At 36.5% G+C, this 19,141-nt stretch overlaps 1 protein-coding gene across 2 annotated transcripts in view; it reads left to right on the top strand.

The window, feature by feature from the left end:
- Positions 1-19,141, top strand: part of DIAPH2 (diaphanous related formin 2) — a 909,107-nt gene that overhangs the window by 559,996 nt on the left and 329,970 nt on the right. Inside the window, exon 23 of one of the 2 annotated variants that reach the window (XM_003799864.3) lies at positions 15,407-15,531. In XM_003799864.3, the coding sequence (XP_003799912.1) occupies positions 15,407-15,531 (125 nt within the window). Of the gene's footprint in view, positions 1-15,406; positions 15,611-19,141 lie in introns of those variants that run through there. The other variant, XM_023519127.1, reaches the window with a different exon arrangement.

Below are 19,141 nucleotides of genomic sequence, written 5' to 3'. Positions count from 1 at the left end.
GGCCCGGGCTGGGGATTCGAACCCGCCACCTTAGGTGTATGTGGCTGGCGCCTTAGCCGCTTGAGCCACAGGCGCCGAGCCATAAGGCCAGGATTTCAATGCTCTACTACACTATGATCATGTGTGTGAATAGCCACTTCACTCCAGCCTGGGCAACATAGTAAGACCCTTTCTTTAAAAAAAGTAAATAAAAATTAAAAAGTTAAATACATAAATAAAATTCTCTCAAGAGAAGTAGTCACATAAATATTAGAATACAAGTGAAAAAAATTCTATAAGAATCAAAAGTACTATGAGAACATTGAGAATGGAATAACTGTATTTTCTAGAGGATTTGAAAAATTTCATAGAAATGTTGAACTAAAGTAGCGAAGAATTCCCATAAGGCAGAAGTAGGAGAAAAATGTTCAAGGCAGAGGAATATAAACCAAGGGAAGGGCACAGGAAAGAAGATAGCGGTTCAGTATAGCAGTTGAGAAGCATTGAGTAGGTGTGGGAGAATGGCATTAAATAAAAATCAAAGAGAGATGGAAGTCATGTGTTGAGGAGCCTCCTATATATTGATCCTGCAGCTAACAGGAACACAAAGACTAACATGTATCTAGTTATGCAATATGCTAGTTTATATGCCAGGAACTATTTATTTCATTTAATCATCTTAATAATCTTATAATGTTACATTTATTTCTCTCATTTCACAGAATGGGAAACTAACGTTCACAAAGAATTGAAAATAAGTATGTCTGACTCAAAAGGCCTTTGTACCATAACAGAGCAAACTACTGTGTTTCCCCAAAAATAAGACTTACCCAAAAAATAAGCCCTAGCAGGATTTCTATGCATTTGTTAAATATAAGCCCTACCCCGATAATAAGACCTAGTGATGGTCTTATTATGCATTTCGGGCAGAACGTTAAGGAAGACTGGAATACCTTTTATCTGTCACAGCTCCTTTCTCCAAGCCGTTGCCACTTGCACGGGTGCACGTGTGGTAATTGCAGTCACAGGCATCCTATTCCACACGTGACCGGCTAGGGGAAAGGAGTTCACGCATCACTAGCACCAGCCCCACCACCAAGGTCTGCTCCCCCTGTCAGGTTCCAGAAGAAGATGACTTAACTGTGTTTGAATAAATGTAGATTGTTGTATTATACTTAATAAAAATAAGACATCCCCTGAAAATAAGCTCTAGTGTGTCTTCTTGAGAAAAAAATAAATAGAAGACAATGTCTTATTTGGGGGGAAACACAGTACTGGATAACTTAAAAGATGTTAAGCCTTATAGTGGCAAAATCAGGTTTGTTTTTTTTTTTCCATTTAGTATGAAGGTACAGATGATTAGGTTACATTGTTTGCTTTTGTTAGGTGAAGTCCAAGGAGATGTGCCATATACCCTTACTTTGTGCCTGTTAGGTGGGGGCACACCAATCCCCTCTTCCCCCGCCTCCCCCTGCCTTCAACTTGAGTTTAATTGTGTTTTTCTCTTGTGTGGGTGTACATTTGTTCATTTACTGGTTTCATATTAGTAGTGAGTACATTGGATACTTGGTTTTCCATTGTTGTGGTACTTTACTAAGTAAAATATTACCCAACTCCATCCATGCAAACATAAAAGATGAGAAATCTCCAACTTTTTATGGCTGAACAGTATTCCATGTATAAATATACCACAGTTCATTAATCCATTCATGAGTTGATGGGCACTTGGGTTGATGCCACATCTTGGCAACTGTGAATTGAGCTGCCATGAACAGTAGTGCGAATGTCCTTATGAAAAAATAATCTTTTTTTTTTCTTGTGGGTGGATACCTAGTAATGGGATTACAGGATCAAATAGAAAGCTACTTTGAGCTCTTTGAGGATTCCCCATACTCCTTTCCAAAGAGAAACTATATTAGTTTTCAGTCCCCCCAACAGTGCCAAAGTGTTCCTCTTTTCTCTGCACCCTTACCAGAATCTGCCCCTTTGGGACTTTGTAATGTGGGTTATTCTCCAGGTTTTATTTTTAAAACCTAAATCTGGCATATTGTGCAGCCACATTTTAAAATACTATTGTTGAATAACCTGGACATATGTTTCTAAGAGGACTGTTAGTAAGACAGTGTTCATTTGGATTCCTGTTCAAGTTCAAATGACATTAGTCAGCACGTTCTATGTGCTGGATACTCCAATAGGTATGTTTCACTACATTATCTAGATCAATGTTAATTGCAGTTGAATACAGTTTTTTTTTAATGTCAAAACATATTTTACATTGGTTGGCAAGTTTCAGATACGAGAAAAACTGTTTTGGAAAAATCCGTGTGATGCCCATCACTATATCTGTTTTGTCAGTAAACAATACCAGCATGACATTTAGTCCTGTGTCTGTGGATGGAATGTCCTGTGGTCAAGTCTTTAAAAATATTATTCTGTACCTTTTAATCAGTCAACCATATTGGATGCTGAAATAATGCCTTCACATCTGGTGGAAGATTAATAGACCCATGTAATGAATAATAATTTTGAGTTGTTCCAGGTTGAAAGGAATGATCTCTTTGGGATGGATTTGAGTTTTCTTATCCATTACTGGCCTCACAGAAAATATTCAAATCCTTTATAAGTTAGCAAAATAATTTGAGTAAAATGACTCAAAACTGTTAAACCTTTATTTTATTTTTTGAAGAAAGAACTCAGTGCCATAGTAAAAACCTTTATTTTAGAACGTTAAAGGCTAGAGATTACAGTGGCAATTGTGACTTGCTAAATAATTAGAAGGGTGATGATGGACCTCTTGAAGGTGATAGAGAGTTAGATTTTTAAAAAGAAAAAGAAAAGGCGAGAGCTTCTTGAAGCTTATTACATCCTGTGCAGCAACAGAATTACTGACTTGGGAACAAACGCAGCTGTGTGCGGCAGCCTCATCCACTCAATATGTATCCTAGTAGCAGTAACTACAGCTGGCCCTCTGTATTCATAGGTTCCACATCTGGGGATTCAACCAACCAAGGACTGAAAATATTTGAAAAGAAATATGCCTCTTTCCTGAACATGTACAGACTTTTTCTTCTTGTCATTATTCCCTAAACAATACAACATAACAGCTGTTTACATAGCCTTTACATTGTATTTGTTATTATAAGTAATCCAAAGCTGATTTAAGTATACGAGATGTACATAGATATGCAAATACGACATCATTTTATTTACTTAAAATGATCAGAGACTTGAGCATCGTGGGATTTTCATAACTTTGTGAGGTCCTGGAACCAATCCCCCTCAGATACCAAAGTATGACTCTATATTGTTCCACTTGGATTAAAGTAAAAGTAAGCATTGCTCAGGGCCTTAAAAGAACAGTTCACCTACAAGGAACTCAGTAATTAGCGATTACTGTTAAAAGAAGAACAACCGATATTGAAAGCTAGAAATGTATATACCTAAAAAATGATTGTACAGCTACAACGAAGAAGACATGCTTATTATTGAATACCTCAAGTACAGCGAGTCGGAAAGGGACCAAAGAATGATGAAACAAAAAATAATAATAAAAATTAAAAGTAAGAGTATTATGGCTCAACGCCTGTGGTTCAGCGCCCGTAGCTCAGTGGTTAGGGCGGCAGCCACATACAACGGGGCTGGCAGGTTCAAACCTGGCCTGAACCTGCTAAACAACGACAACTACAACAGCAAAAAAAATAGGTGGGCATTGTGGTGGGCACCTTGTAGTCCCAGCTACTGGGAGGCTGAGGCAAGAGAATTTCTTAAGCCTATGAGTTTGAGGTTGCTGTGAACTGTGATTCCCTGGCACTCTGCCAAGTGTGACATAGTGAGACTCTGTCTCAGAAAAAAAAAAAAAAAAGTATTATGAAACATACATTGTCTTTTATTGGCTAAACCACCCATAATCCTTCCCTCTTTGTACCATTGTTAATGTGCCAGTTGTGTGCCTTATGAATGAAAAATAATCAGGTTTTTCAATTTTCTTTTTGTCATAGGGTAACTTCTGGCAGATATTTTCATGATTTACAGCTTTTTAATTAATTAATTTTATTTATTTATTTATTTATTTATTTTTGAGACAGAGCCTCAAGCTATCCCCCTGGGTAGAGGGCCATGGCTTCACTGCTCACAGGAACCTCCAACTCCTGGGCTCAAGCGAGTCTCCTGCCTCAGCCTCCCAAGTAGCTGGGACCACAGGTGCCCGCCACAACGCCCGGCTATTTTTTCGTTGCAGCCATTATTGTTGTTTGGCGGGATTCGAACCCGCCACCTTAGGTGTATGTGGCTGGCGCCTTAACTGCTTGAGCTACAGGCGCCAAGCCCAGCTTTTTAATTTAATGAGCTCCCCCCACCTCCAAATGCACTTAGTTTACTGGTTGTTATTGGCAACATTTGTTTCAAGAAAAATATAACATCAAGACTTGGGGGGGAAGAAGTCTTAATAGAAATATCCATGCTACCTGCACAGGTTTAGAGTAACTCTTGGAAAAGCAGGGTAAAGAGAAAAATAGTAAAATATTACAAGCATAGCCCTGAGGAAAATGACCTTAACCAACATCTAGAAATGTCGGTACATGGGATGAGTCAGGGATACAGAATTATTACCTAAATTTATACAGCCAGAAAACTAACTGTGGACTAAATTATCTCATCATAAAGTCATGAAACAATGTTCTGGGGGAATCTCTATGCAAATACCTTCCTACTTCATGTGCCTAGTTCAGAACTCACTTCTGAGCTCCCGCTTGGATGGTTTATAACTTTTAGAACTTAGTAAGTCCAAAGCTGAACCTTTGATCTTTGCCCACAGATAACTTCTCCAAACTTGTCCATTTCTATTGTTCATGCCAGAAACCCAGGAATCATTCTTAACACTTCCTTCTTCTTTATCTCTTATACAGGGTGGCCATAAATTTCCTGTGCAATTGTACACGAAATTTATGGCCACCCTGCATTTCAAGCCCAGTCGGCTCTACCTCTGAAATACATACTTCAGCCATCTTTGGTTACCCTAATCCAAGCCACCATCATCTCCTATCAAGACTAAAATAATTGTTTCCTACCTATTCTCCTCATTTCTTTTTTTTTTTCTTTTTTTTTAGTGAGACACAGTCTTGCGCTGTTACCCAGGCTAGAGTGCCATGGTATCACCCTAGCTCACAGCAACCTCAAACTCCTGAGCTCAAATGATCCTCCTGTCTCAGCCTCCTGAGTAGTTGGGACTAAGGGTGTGGGCTGCCACACCTCGTACTTTTCTATTTTTTTGTAGAGATGAGTTTGCTATATCGTTCAGTCTTCCATTTCCAATCTTTATCCCCACCTCCATTTTTCTCATAGCTACCAGAGTTAGTGTTTAAAAAAAAATATATATATATACACATATATACTGTTTCCTTATTTTGCTTTTTCTCTTATTACAAACCCTTTTGTCGAGGGCTCATGTTCAATAGATCACAGCCCCAAGGGAGCTGCTGTGCTATGTACGAAACCCCGACTCAGAAGCGGGTCATCTACAAATAGTTTAGACCAGGTTCCCCATGAATGTGGGGTCAGAGTTACATTTTTTAAGTGTAAATTTAATCAGCTTCTCCTGCTTAAAGCCTTTCAATGCTTTCCCACCATGCTTAAGGTGAAACCTAAACTCCTCACCCCCGTCTACCTCTCAAACCTCATTTCTCTCTCTTTTTTTGTAGTCCATTGTTTGGTTACCAAAAAAATACTCAAGGTAAAATAGATTTATGAGATGATAATATCCAGAAATAAATAAAACTGCTTTATTTAAGGACTGACTTCAGTAATGAGGAATTTAGAAAATTATTATTATATAACTATATGACTGTAATTGCTTCTGTTTACATTGCCAGTCTCCTTATTTCTGGCATATAGTAACCCTGTTTGTATCCATAGTCAATTTATGCATAAGGAAAATGCAACCAGAGGCTTAACTTATCATTCCAAGCATCTTTTGTCTGACCTATAACCCCACTACCCAGGAGAATAACTGCTCATCTAGGCAGCACTAATGTGGAATGGACTCTAATGGCTCCAGCATTATGACCTCAGCACTAACACTGATCTCATGACAACCTGCATTCAGTTTGGGTGAAAACTGACGGCTTTGTATATGCATATGCTTCTGGACTTTATGCATTAGTTGAAAAACTCCGTCAAGTATAAGAATCTACATATGGCCCTGTTAATTTCCTCGAAGAATTCAGGAATATGGTTTCTTAAAAATTTGCCCATGGTCTCAAAAATAATGCTGAAGAAGGCTAACATTGTTTTAATATGGCATTGTAGCTTTATGAAGACACTACATGTATTTAATTCTGACCAAATAGCATGTGAAAGACAGTATCTATACAAATGGTTTACCAATCCATATGATCTTTTCATACCTTACAAGGAATGTCATATACCAGAAGTCAAAGAATATTAGTGAAGTTATTATGAAGTCATTGCTCAGATAAAAGCATTTGTGAATGCTTATTTAAGGAAAAGTTAGCTGTCTTGGTAGGAAAGAAACTTTGCTCATTTATCACATCTGATTTATCAGAACTTTGACAGTACTGAATAGAGTTTTCTCCATCTTTTTTCTTTGTGATTTTTTTCAGTAATATTCATTCAATTATTATAATTCAAAACTAAGCACACATATAAACATACACTCAAAATTCCAAATTTTACAAACTTCTAACTCCAGATTTTTTTTTTTTTGAGACAGAGTCTCAAGCTGTCGCCCTGGGTAGAGTGCCATGGCATCACAGCTCACATCAACCCCCAACTCTTGGGCTTAAGTGATTCTCTTGCCTCAGCTTCCTGAGTAGCTGCAACTACAGGTGCCCACCACAATGCCTGGCTATTTTCTTTGTTGGTGTTGTAGCTGTCATTGTTGTTTTAGCTGGCCCGGGCTGGGTTCGAATCCTCCATGCTTGGTGTATGTGGCCTGGTGTCCTGCTGACTGAGCTACAGGCACCACCAATCCAGATTTCTTAAACTAGGATTTTGTTCTTTCTACTTTTAGTCAGTCTGCGTTTTCCATAGCCATTATTTTCCATAATTTTACTAACTTATCTCTAAGCCATTCTATTGTTGTATTAAGTAGCCCCTTTGACAGTGTTCACTTTTACCATTAGCATTCTAATTCCGAGGTAAAAGAAGAATGCATTACATAGATTTGACAAGTGAAGACATTACTATAGGGTTGTCATAAAGGATTTATCAGCATTTGAAGGTTCTGACAAGTTTTTTTTATTGAGAAGAATGCCATTCCAGCCATTTAAATAAAACTCTAGGCTGGACAATTCAGTATTGACCCATTTCAAGTCAATAAGACTTGACCCTTTAAAATTATTCCAGTTTGAGTTGCAGGTGGGTGGAAGGCCTTTTATTTCAAAGAAAACAAATGAGTTTTTTAAGATTCTTCATGATGAGAACAAACTACCCCAACAAGACTTTATCCAGCCTTGCTTTGTTACATCTCAATCCTGGCCCTGAGCTAAGATTGTCAACAAGAAAAGGAGATTTCAGTCGCTTTTTAGCCTTTGATTTGAAAATTCACACATAGTATTTGCTGCAAGCAGAATAACAGTTGCAGAAGAGACAGCAGGAGAAAGGACTGGGATTCTTCATGGGCAGCTTGCCTGCCCACTGCTGTTGGCTTGGTGGTCAGGCTACAGAACTTTTTAAATTGCAATCATTATTTAGTTTCAAACTTGCCCTCCTTCCTCATTTTCATTTTCCTTTTGTTAGAAGGCTCCATTTCTTTGTTTTTAAAAAAATGCATTCAGACTGTTAACAGGCTGAGAACTTGTACAAATGTGTGAACTCAGACTCTGAAATGTGCTTAGTGAAGTTTTTAAAAGTTAAATCATCTAATGTAGTTTTCATGTTTTCTTATTGAAGTTCCTCTGCCATCAGCATCACTTCAGGCCATACTATGAAACCAATTTAGAAAAACCTGTGCCTTATCCCCAAGGGCACATGTTAAAGAGGCAAATGATGGTGCTTTTGAATGCATATTGGGGATGCATCTTTTAAATTTTTATTTAATAAGAATTCTAGTTAAATGTTGTTTTCTGTTAAGGTGACTCTCAAACATTTTTTTTTCCCTAAGAATGAGTCATTATCTAACATTTTTTTATGAAGGATTTTTTTAATTTGGGTGTCATTTACCTTTTTTTTTTTTTCTTGAACGGCCAAAGAAGCTCAGTGATGAACTTTGCTATTGCTATTGTGTAAACACATTTGCTTCATTTCCATGTACGGCATTAATATAAAATGAAACTACTAATTTATAAATGGACTGGAGAAAGAATACAACAGAGCCTATTGTTCAGTGTGCTTGTAATGTTCCTTTTCTTTTTAACATATGCTTTTTGGGTGAGTCACTTTAATGGGGTGCTACTCAGCTGATAGTAATTCTTCAACTAAATATATTCAGTTAACGGAAAATTACAGGGTGCTTATAATCATGTCTGGGCTGCTTCACATATGGACTTGCAAGAGTAAATTTTTATTTGGCCTTTCTTAGAGCAGAGATGTAAGAAATGCTCTTCTATTTTGTCAATGGTTAAAATTAATAGAAATATTTAATTCAGAAAAAAATCCACTAGTTCCTGAAAGGGTTTTTATATTTACATAAAATTGCACATTCTGACTGTGGTCTAGAGGATGTCACCAGAGTACTATGATTATTTTTTTCCCTACATGCATATCCATTCTCCTAGGCAATATGTAATCAAAGAGTCTGTCCATTCAAACTCTAACTTAAAATTTTATTCTGTACTGTATTTTTCTTAAAATTATGAATTTGAGAAAATCTGTCATTTAAAATGTTGTGAATGAAGATCAAGCCACTATCATATATTTGCTTGAAACCAGGAGAAAAGTATATGTATATTTTTCATTTGAAGCAAGTAGATAAATAAGATTTGTGGGCAAAGTTCCTCATATATACAACTCAGGAGAGTATACTCAGCTTAAAAGGTTATTTATGGAGTACAAGGAAGAAAGCTGTAATAAAGCACTCGATAGCTATAATTTAAATTTTTAGTGTTATAATTCAGATTCAGTAATTCAGTAGCAGATATAAAAAACTGAAATGAGAGAAAAAAATTAAAGTGCCAGCAGACTGACTAATCAGTCATTGAAAATGCCTATAGTGGGAATTTACTCAGATAGAAAATGTTTGCACTGTCATTAAAGACTCTCTAATTTATATTAGTGAACTAATACAATGACAGCAGAAAAATATACCCTGAGGCTAAGGCTATGCAGAAGACAAGCATTTCTTATTCCCTCTGGTACTTAAATATTCTTGGTGCTCAGGTACCCTCATCTCCCTGCCACCTCTAGTAAAAATCTCTGTCTGTTTCTTTCTCTCTCTCTCTCTCTCTCTCTCTCTCTCTCTCCCCCTCTCTCCTTCCCTCCCTTCCTCACTAAGAAATATTAGAATTAAGGTAGGCTAAGGTCTAATTAAAAAGGTAAATAAACATAACATTAGTTGCCTCTCTTAAGATTGAAGTAAATGTATTCAAGACAAGTAATCAGTCAATAAACAAGTATTAATTCTTTTCTAACACTTTTTAGGGGTCTGCTATCTTTGAAACAAGTCTAGAAAGCCAAAATAAGTAACTTTTAAATGTCTCCAGAGAAATACAGACTATTGCATAGATTTTAATTTCCAGAAATATTGTTTAAATTTGGAACTTGCTAATATCTCTAACAAATTGGCTGTTCATTAGTGTAATTGTCATCAGTTCTTAGACCTAAAATTCCATGTACTCTGTAAAAGCTAAAAACAGAAAAGGCAATCTAAGTTTCTTTCTCTTGATTAGAAAGAAGACCAATATCAAATTAAGTCGGGCCATAGTGGGGGTACCAAGTCTGCAATATCTACTGCTTCTTTTTTTATTTCATTTTTTTAATTGCTTAGATAACATCTAAATTGTTTAATTCTTGGTAGCATATTTACAGTAGGAATTTTCATGTTGGAAGGTAGGAAGGATGTAGAGAAAGGATAGTGAAATATAAAATGAATATTTATAGATTACCTATTATGTAACAGTATAATGGTAACTACTTTATAATTATAAATTAATTTAACTTAAATGACTGCCCTTTAGGGAAGGTATAATTTTCTTCACTTTGCAAAGCAGTAAATGAAAGCCCAGAGAAGCTAAGTCCTTGGCTCAAGACAACCTAACTAATAATTGATTTGGCTGAGATTAGAACGTAGGTTTCTATGACTCATACAACCATTCCTGCCACACTCAGTTTTGCCATAGCTACATATATAAGTAACATCCCTGTGTGCCAATGAGTGATAAAGAGTACAGATATTATTCAAGATGCTGGCCTTCCAGGTTGTAGAGACACTGCTTTACATTTATAATTTGTGACAAGATAACACTTTGCTTATATCATGCTCTTGCTTGAAAGCAGGACATACTTCATGGAATTTGTGTGAGAATTGGTAAGTTACCTAGAATAATATGTAGTATACAGTAATCATTCAGTCAATAAATGCTATTTATTACCTAAGATATTAAGAAATATGGCCAGGCACAGTAGCTCATGTCTGTAATCCCAAAGTAGAAGGACTGCTTGGGGCCAGCCGTTTGAGACCAGCCTGAGAAAAATAGTGAGAGTCCCCACTTTACAGAAAAGAGAAGAATTAGCTCAGTGTGGTGGCATATACACCTGTAGTCCCAGCTACTTGGGAGGCTGAGGCAGGAAGATTGTTTGAGCCCAGGAGTTTGGAATTTCTGTGAGCTATGATCAATACCACTGTACTCTAGCCTGGGTGACACAGCAAGACCTTGTCAAAAAAAAAAAAAAAAAAATTTTTTTTTTTTTTAAAAAGAAGAAAGAAAGAAATGACTAATTCTTATACCATAAAAGAACTACTTGAAGAAACTGTGTGTTTATAGGCTAGATAAATTAAGAAGATATTACTAATACCTTTCCTGTAAAGTAGAGAGACTTGATCAGCATTGGTAGAAGGCAAAGTTAGTACTAATAATTGAGAATTCAAGTAGGCTGATTTTGATTATAAGTAAATAAAAATTTTTCTAATGATAATACTGTCAAAAATGGAATAAAATGTGTAGAATATAGGCAATACTCTATTACACTTAGTGTAATACACTACCCTAGATTCACTGGGCACCCCTTCTTTGCCACTTCCTACCTCCAAGTCCAGGCCACTTGCTCCCCAGCCAGACTGGGAAGTTAACACCCCTCAAACAGAATATCATCAGTGAAGAAACAGGAAATTCTGAGGCACCAGTAGGTGAACTAATTGCTCATTCTCTCTTCTAACCAACTCTTCAAAGTTATACTTGTTTTGCCTGGAGACCAAGAACCAACTATATAATTTGCAGGGCCGAAGGCAAAATGAAAATGTCAGGCCTTACTGAAAAATTAATAATTTATTTTTGAGACAGAGTTTCACATTCTATTGCCCTGGGTAGAGTCCCATGGTGTCATCACAACTCACAGTAATATCAAACTCATGGGCTCAAGAGATCCTCTTGCCTTAGCCTCCCAAGTAGCCTAGACTACAGATAGCTAGGACTGTAAATGCCTCCCACAATGCCTGGCTAATTTTTCTAATTTTGGTAGAGACAGGGTCTTGCTCTTGCTCAGGCTGGTCTCAAACTCCTGAGCTCAAGCAATCCACCCACCTCGGCTTCCCTCCCAGAATGCTAGGATTATAGGCATGAGCTACCATGCCTGGCACTTAAGAATTTTAAAAAAGGAAGCTGAGCTTGGTGGCTCACACCTGTAATCCTAGCACTCTGGGAGGCTGAGGCAGGAGGATCCCTTTAGCTCAAGAGTTCAAGACTAACCTGAACAAGAGTGAGACCTGGTCTCTACTAAAAATGCAAAAAAATTAACTGGGTGTAGTTGTGGGCACCTGTGGTCTCAGCCACTGGGGAGGCTGAGGCAGGAGGATCGTTTAAACCCAGGAGTTTAAGGTTGCTGTGAGTTAAGCTGACACCACAGTACCTCTACCCAGGGCAACAAAATGAGATTCTGTCTCAAAAGAAAGAAAAAAAAAGAATTTTATGCAGAGCCCTTCTAAGCATGAGACCCTGTGCAACTGTATAAGTAGCACGTCAGCTCTGATAGGGATAACCTGACATATTAAGCAAGCAGCTGTATTTTTTGTAAAGCTGTGACCAATTTCAGAATTTTCCCTCCTATATTTGCTTTCTTACCTTTTCCCTCATTCCTATGTCTCTGAGATTACATCGTAACCTTACCCCAGCGAGGCCTTAATGAATAAGCTCTATGTTAGGCTGTGTTTTTCAGGGACATAGACTGATACTGTGTGAACTGAGTTTTTCAAATTTGAGAGGCTGGTCCAAATCTCTTTTAATGTTACCTTTAACTCAAAGATAACACGATTTCTCTAAGGATAAAAACTTTATCAATGGTATTGTTTGTTTAATACAACCATAAATTTTTATCTAAGGTATAATCCCTGGATTATTACATCTCTAATATTTCATTCGCTTTTGTGTGGGCATATTAATGATTCATTAGAGGGGAAGAATAGAGGAACCTAATAAGGAAAAGCACCCTTTGTCTCTCCCCATCCCATTTCCTCACTTCCCTGTTGAAGCATCTTCTGCAACCCTCCTTCCTCTGTATATTGTTCAACAGAGTTTAACTTCCTGCTTCCTTTCTATGCTCATGTAATAATTGACATAGTAACTTTGAATCATTATGATTATATCTAACCTCTACCTGCACTTTCAGTTACCGAAGTGGACATACATTTAACTTTGAAACTTTTTGTAATATACATATCATTCAATAAACATTTGTTGAATACCATGTGTTAAGCACAGTGATAAGTACTGAGGGAAAAGCAGAGCATTAGATATGGATCTGACCATTAAGTAGCTTGAGGTTTTATAAAGGAGCCTGTGTATTTATGTTCAGGAGACCAAAAATAAATTCTAATTCAAAGCAGAAGGTGATATGTGGGAGATCGCTTGAACAAACAAAAACTGCATGTGAAATGGTAGAGACTTTGGAGTAGAGCACTGGAGGGATTTATAGAGGACTAGAAATTTGAAATGAAAAATTGGGGAGGACAGATGTTCAGAAAGATATTGATTTATTGAGAATTCAACTTTAGGGCAAAAGCAATTTCACTGGATTAAAAATATATTCTCTCTTGTTATTTGAAATATCTAGACTGTTGTATGCATGGCAACTACATTAGGCTATTTTTATATTAAACTGTCAGAAGATGAAGTCATTGTCATTACTCCCTTTTTAGTAGAGAGATTACTTTTGTATCCTAAACCTGGCCTTTAAACACATTTGTTTATTGCAGAATGTTAGCACAAGTTTATTTCTTCTTTAGGGTAAGGAAAGTAACTCTTCCTTCTACCCAATTTAATTTCATTAGCTGGGTCCCCTGCAACAAAAAGCAGATTAACAAGATAAATGATTATGAATTCATTTAAGTTTTCCATGACATAGGAGTGGGGGAGCTTTCATAAGGAAATGAAGACCAACTAAATCTGAGCATCGTCTGTGGTAGGTTTGATGAAGTATGAAGAGTTGTGGAAAACTATAATAGGAAGACATAAAAGTATGAGGTCAATTACTAGACTTGAGTAAATTTAACAAGGCTTGTTTATTCAGATTTCTATGTCCTTTTTTCTTTGGAGATAAGGATACTCGTTTTTCTCAGGGTACAGGGGAATTACCTCTCACCTGAGACTTTTATGGCCTGCTCTGGGGAAGGTCAAAAAGTCCTACTGATAGATGTCATTTCTAAAATCCTCTCAGCTTAAATAAATATACAAAGACACTATATTGGGGGGGTAGTGTGTTCTGAGCCCCATCACCTTCATGTAACCTAAAACACATAAGTAGTCACTTTTTAATCTTCAGCTTTTCAATCAAGCAAGTAGGGGACGGAGAAACCTTCTAAATAATTAAGGAGAATACCCTGATAAAACCTAAGTGAAAAAAAAAATTCAACTTAAAGTCAGAGAGAATGATATCCTCCGCAGCAATCTCATCCTTTAAATAAAGCAAGCAATGGTTACTGAACCCCTAGCAAATTTTTGGCAAGACAAAACTCTCTTAGACTTCTCCAATGAAGAATAATTCCCAAACTTGTCAGATCTAAACAAATGGAACGAAAGTGAACAGAGGTATTTAAACTGATAGATTAATAGAAAAAAAAATTGTCTTTAGTGTTGATGTTTGATTTTCAGTCTTTTAAACTTCCATGTGCATTTAAGGTTGATTTTTTTCTCCTCGTTGATTTATAAAGGTGTGTCCTCAATGTGATGAATTTGTATCAGAATTGTTTGGCTGAAATTTGCCAGGAGGTTGATTTTGCTAGTCTCTTGAATTTTTCATTGTAATGCCAATGTATCTCAGAATAAGACAAACTTTATTTAAAAAAAAAAAAAGAAGTATTTTTCTTTGTGTTTCATGCTCCTTTAATGAAAAAAACAGTGATTCAGAGACCTGGATTTAAAAAGCAAGGACACAGGCTATGTGTGAAGTTATAACACCTTGTCTTGACAACTGGAATCCTGGCAAACGCTGTTGATATTGATAGAATTGTCTTCAGAAATAATTGCCAGTCATGCATTAATAGAGTATCTGCAAAATGGTTACAAGTTGTAAAATAACAAAAGTACCCCATGAAAGAAGGCCTCATGAGAGATCTTGAACACGTGCATGTACGTAAAAGCAGTTTGAATATGATGTGTAAAATGATTCATTGTCAATTAGAGAAAAAAAAAAACAAAGTTCAGAGAATGTTAGGGGTAATTAAAGCAACTAATGATAACGTTTGAAGACATGCTGAAGTTTTGCGGATGCGTACACACACGTGGTTGCTGGGGTATCAACAGTTATTTTTCACATCTCTCTGTGCATGAAAAGTACTAAAGGTGGGAACTTTTTACCATAGATATTGGTTTATAAAATTAGGCTATTTCAATGAAAAAATTTTTGATCATTTTATATATTTTAACTTTAAATCATTTATAGAGCCAAGAACATGCATTAGTGAGATACAATCTCTTTGAACCTTAGTTTCTCTTTAATCTTCAAATTAGATTTTAAAGAATGAAATATTAGGAATTCCATCAATAAATTTAAATAGAAATGGATTCATTTGAACTAATGGCCGAGTAAAGTGGTGACATTCCCATATTAAGTATGATGATTTGGTAAATTATATTACACATTTTCATTTATTTCATGGAGAATATAATTTTTATGAACAGTAATTCAGAAAAATGTGAACTGACTTCACATAACTATTCTTCACATTAAAAAAAAAAAAGACTTTACATGATACTGTCTTCTTTTGGTTGTTTTATGGTATATCTGGTAAAATATTCTAAAAGTTTTGCACATTGTTCTTTAGTTTCAGCTCAAATTCTCAAGAGCAACCTTGACGTAATGGAACAACATATTGTTAACTTGGAACGTGACCTCAAGAAATTCACCCATGTAGAAAATCAACTTGATAAGTTTGTGGAAAAGATGACGATATCCTTTACTTATTAAGCGTTTTGTGTCTGTTTGTCTGTTTGTTAATTGTGTGATTAGTTTAGACACTCTGTTTACACTGGGTGAATTTGTGTATATATTATTTTTATAATAGAATATAAATTTTGTTTCATAATGTTTCAAGCTAGATAGAGTAAGCAAGGGAACAATTAGATCAGAAAAAAATGTCATTTCTCAATGAAGAATTTCATTTGAAAGCCCACAAGATATGTGAGGTAAGTGTTATGAGTCCTGATTATACCTAAACAAAGAATATTTTTGCTAGCACTCTGGGAGGCCAAGGTGGGAGGATCTCTTGAGCTTGAGACCAGACTGAGCAAGAACGAGACCCCAACTCTACTAAAAATGGAAAAAAATTATCCAGGCATGGTGATACTGGATACTCCCAGCTACTCAGGAGGCTGAGGCAGAAGGATCATTTGAACTATGGAGTTTGAGGTCCCTGTGAGTGAGGCTGAGGCCATAGCATTCTAGAGCAGATGAAAGAGCAAGACTCTTTCTCAAAAAAAGAAAGAAAGCAAAAGAAACAAAAGAGCAAAAAGAACATTCTTCTCTAACTGAATTTTTTTTCTAAGGATACACATGCATTTTCAAGGATAATCAGGGGATAACTAATATCAGTAGGCTGAAAAAACTGTGAAGGATAAACGGATACATGGAAGCACAGAAAGGTGAATTAATCAATAGATGATACACTTAAATAAATTGTTATATTGATATCTATGTAACATTAAACATTTCTTGCTAAATAAACGTTTTTGAAACCCCTATTTTACATACAGTATATTCACGTAAATTACAGAAACGTAAAAGAGGAGAACTGGAGAAATAGCATTTAGCTTTAATTGTTTAATGTTAAATCTGGTGTCTAAAGATAAACTACAGCTAATTTTTTTTTTTAATTTCTATTTTGGTTTTCAAAAGTTAAAGCCATAGCCTCCTCCTCTGGGTTTAAATAAATATCTTGAACTGCAGATTGATTCACCATTTTATATCTCTAGCGGGAATAAATACTGTAAAATCTTTATCTGATAATAAGTAAATTCCTTCAGCAACTATGTGGCAGTCACCTTGTTTCAAGGTTAAACCCATTGCATTTTTCCACTCTGATATGCTTTCTTTCCTACCCAACGTGGAAATTACTGTGCTGAACTCGAATTACTTAAGAATGGAAATTTAGATTTATATAAAATTTTTTTTCACTCTCATGTTTCCGGTCATGAATTAATACTGTGTTTTGTATGGTCCTTGAGCGATTCTGAGTACTTTCATAAATACGGATATTGGAAACATAAGTTTGTGAGTCACTGGAGTCAGGGAATCTTCAAAAATAACCTTGGGTTGCAAAACCAGCCACATTGCTATACTTAACGTGAAGGTTTCACTTTACTGCTGATTAGATTGTTTCAAATATGTTATACTGTCCTGTGGCTGGACACACCATCTTTTTCTTTCACCTTTTGATTTGGGTTCTTGCCTCATATATTTCAATTTAATTCATGATCCCCTTGTTCTTTTGAATGTTTTCTTCTACAGTTGGCTGATGCCCGCACAACAGCTTGCACTATTGAGTCTTTCTTACTCATTTAGAAAAAGAAAAGTAATTTCAAACCCTCATGAACTTGGCTTGGACTCCTTGTTTTATTTCTCTCTTTATGCAGGTAATTAACCACTTTAAAATGAAAATCCAGAGCCTTCTGGATCTGTATGTTACAGATGAATGGTTATTCTTCGTTTAAGTGGCACTAAAGTGTGACTGTTTGTCCACGGGGGATTGGAAACTATATTAAAATGTATGCGGCTGTTACTTTGCATGTCATATTTTTAAAAAACAGACTAAAACATACAACAGTTCATTTCAGAGAAAAAGTTAGAATATTGAGTTGAATTGGTGAATAACTCTGAATTAATGCATTACAGTGATAAAATTGTTCTTGCTTTGGCTGTCTCCTTGGTTACCCATTGAGAGTTCTGATGTTCTAGAACGGGAGAAACAAAATGCATAATCATCATATGTATATATGAATGAATTCTGGTTCCTAGTTAATATCTTTCTACCATTCTGGCAATTGAAACAGAGAAGGATATTTTATTATGGGATGCTTGATCCTGTTTTAAAATTAGAACCAGGATTCCATTTCCAGTTCTGGATTCTTTGTTCTGGATGATCTTTCCAATATTTCTATCCCCTCCCAATAAATTGCTTTGCTGCAGGTCACTGGCCCTGTAAATTGAATACCTGGGCACACAAATATGGCAGTAGTTCCCCTTGAAAGTTACCTTACCTACTTAAATACTAATCTTTCTATGAGGACTGTCAGTTCTAAAACTGAATAATATTCCCATGCCTCTGTGCTTTCAGAGCAGCAGTAATGCTATAGTTAGCAGGAATGGCATGGATGGCTCAGAAAATCTGAATATATAGGTTGGATCATCAACAGGTCTCCAGGTTGGACTGTGACTTATAACACCCTGTGTTCACTTGTATTCTTTTACAATTTTGATGATGCACAATACGCGAGGCATTGCCAGGCCCTCAAAATATAGCTGCGCACAAGATCGAATACTGGACCTCAGGCTACTGACAGTCTGGCGTTTGTTTGCTCTCTGTCTTGCTTTTCCCACGGCAGAGATCACTCCTGGTTTGTTAATTACCATATGCCCATAACAATGCCTACTGCCTAACACTGTATGGGCGTCTGCTAAATATGCATTAGCTAGAGACAATGGAACTCTCCTCACCTTTTACTTAGCACTTAAAAAAGGTGCTTATAGTTATAAGTTTTCTTCATATAAATCTCAGGAACTCGAGTACCATTAAATCACCTTTTTAAAGCATACCTGTAAAGTATCATCAGGTTTAGGAGGGAGGATCCACAGCTTTTAAAGTAAATGTCAAAGAAAATTGATCCAAAAACCCCCAAAGAATAAAACTCCTAGAGTGGGCCGGGCCAGTGGCATTAAGAGGAAATTTATCACTTCTGTCTCTTTTTCTACCTGAACTTGGTTGCTTGTTCTGAGTCCGAAAAAATTAGTTGGTATAGGGGAGAGTAGATGTTTTTTTTTTTAAGAGAGTTTCACTTTGTCATGCTCCATAGAGTGCTGTGGCATCACAGCTCACAGCAACCTCCACTTCTTGGGAGTAGGCGATTCTCTTGCCTCAGACTCACAAGTAGCTGGGACTACAGGTGCCTGCCACAACGCCTGGGTATATTTTTGTTGCAGTTTGGCCAGGGTCAGTTTCGAATCCACTACCCTCCATAAATGGGGCTAGCACCCTACTCATTGAGCCATAGGCGCCGCCATACTTGAGAGCTTTAAAAATATATTTATTAGGGCGGTGCCTGTGGCTCAAAGGGGTAGGGCACTGGTCCCATATGCCGGAGGTGGCGGGTTCAAACCCAGCCCTGGCCAAAAAAAAAAAAATGTATTTATTAAATAGAATTTTCCATATCAGATGATAAAACTGACCGCAGTTATCCCTATGTCATGGCAGGAGTTAGACTTATGTTAGGATAACTAACAACTCATAAAATTTTTGAAATGGTCCAGTTCTCCATTTATTGATTTCTGGGTATCATCTCATTTT

Source organism: Otolemur garnettii, unplaced genomic scaffold (assembly GCF_000181295.1).
Source record: "Otolemur garnettii isolate 467f Iridium unplaced genomic scaffold, OtoGar3 scaffold00157, whole genome shotgun sequence".
NCBI classification, from domain to species: Eukaryota; Metazoa; Chordata; class Mammalia; order Primates; family Galagidae; genus Otolemur; species Otolemur garnettii.
This window is presented reverse-complemented; position numbering and strand designations above follow the sequence as displayed.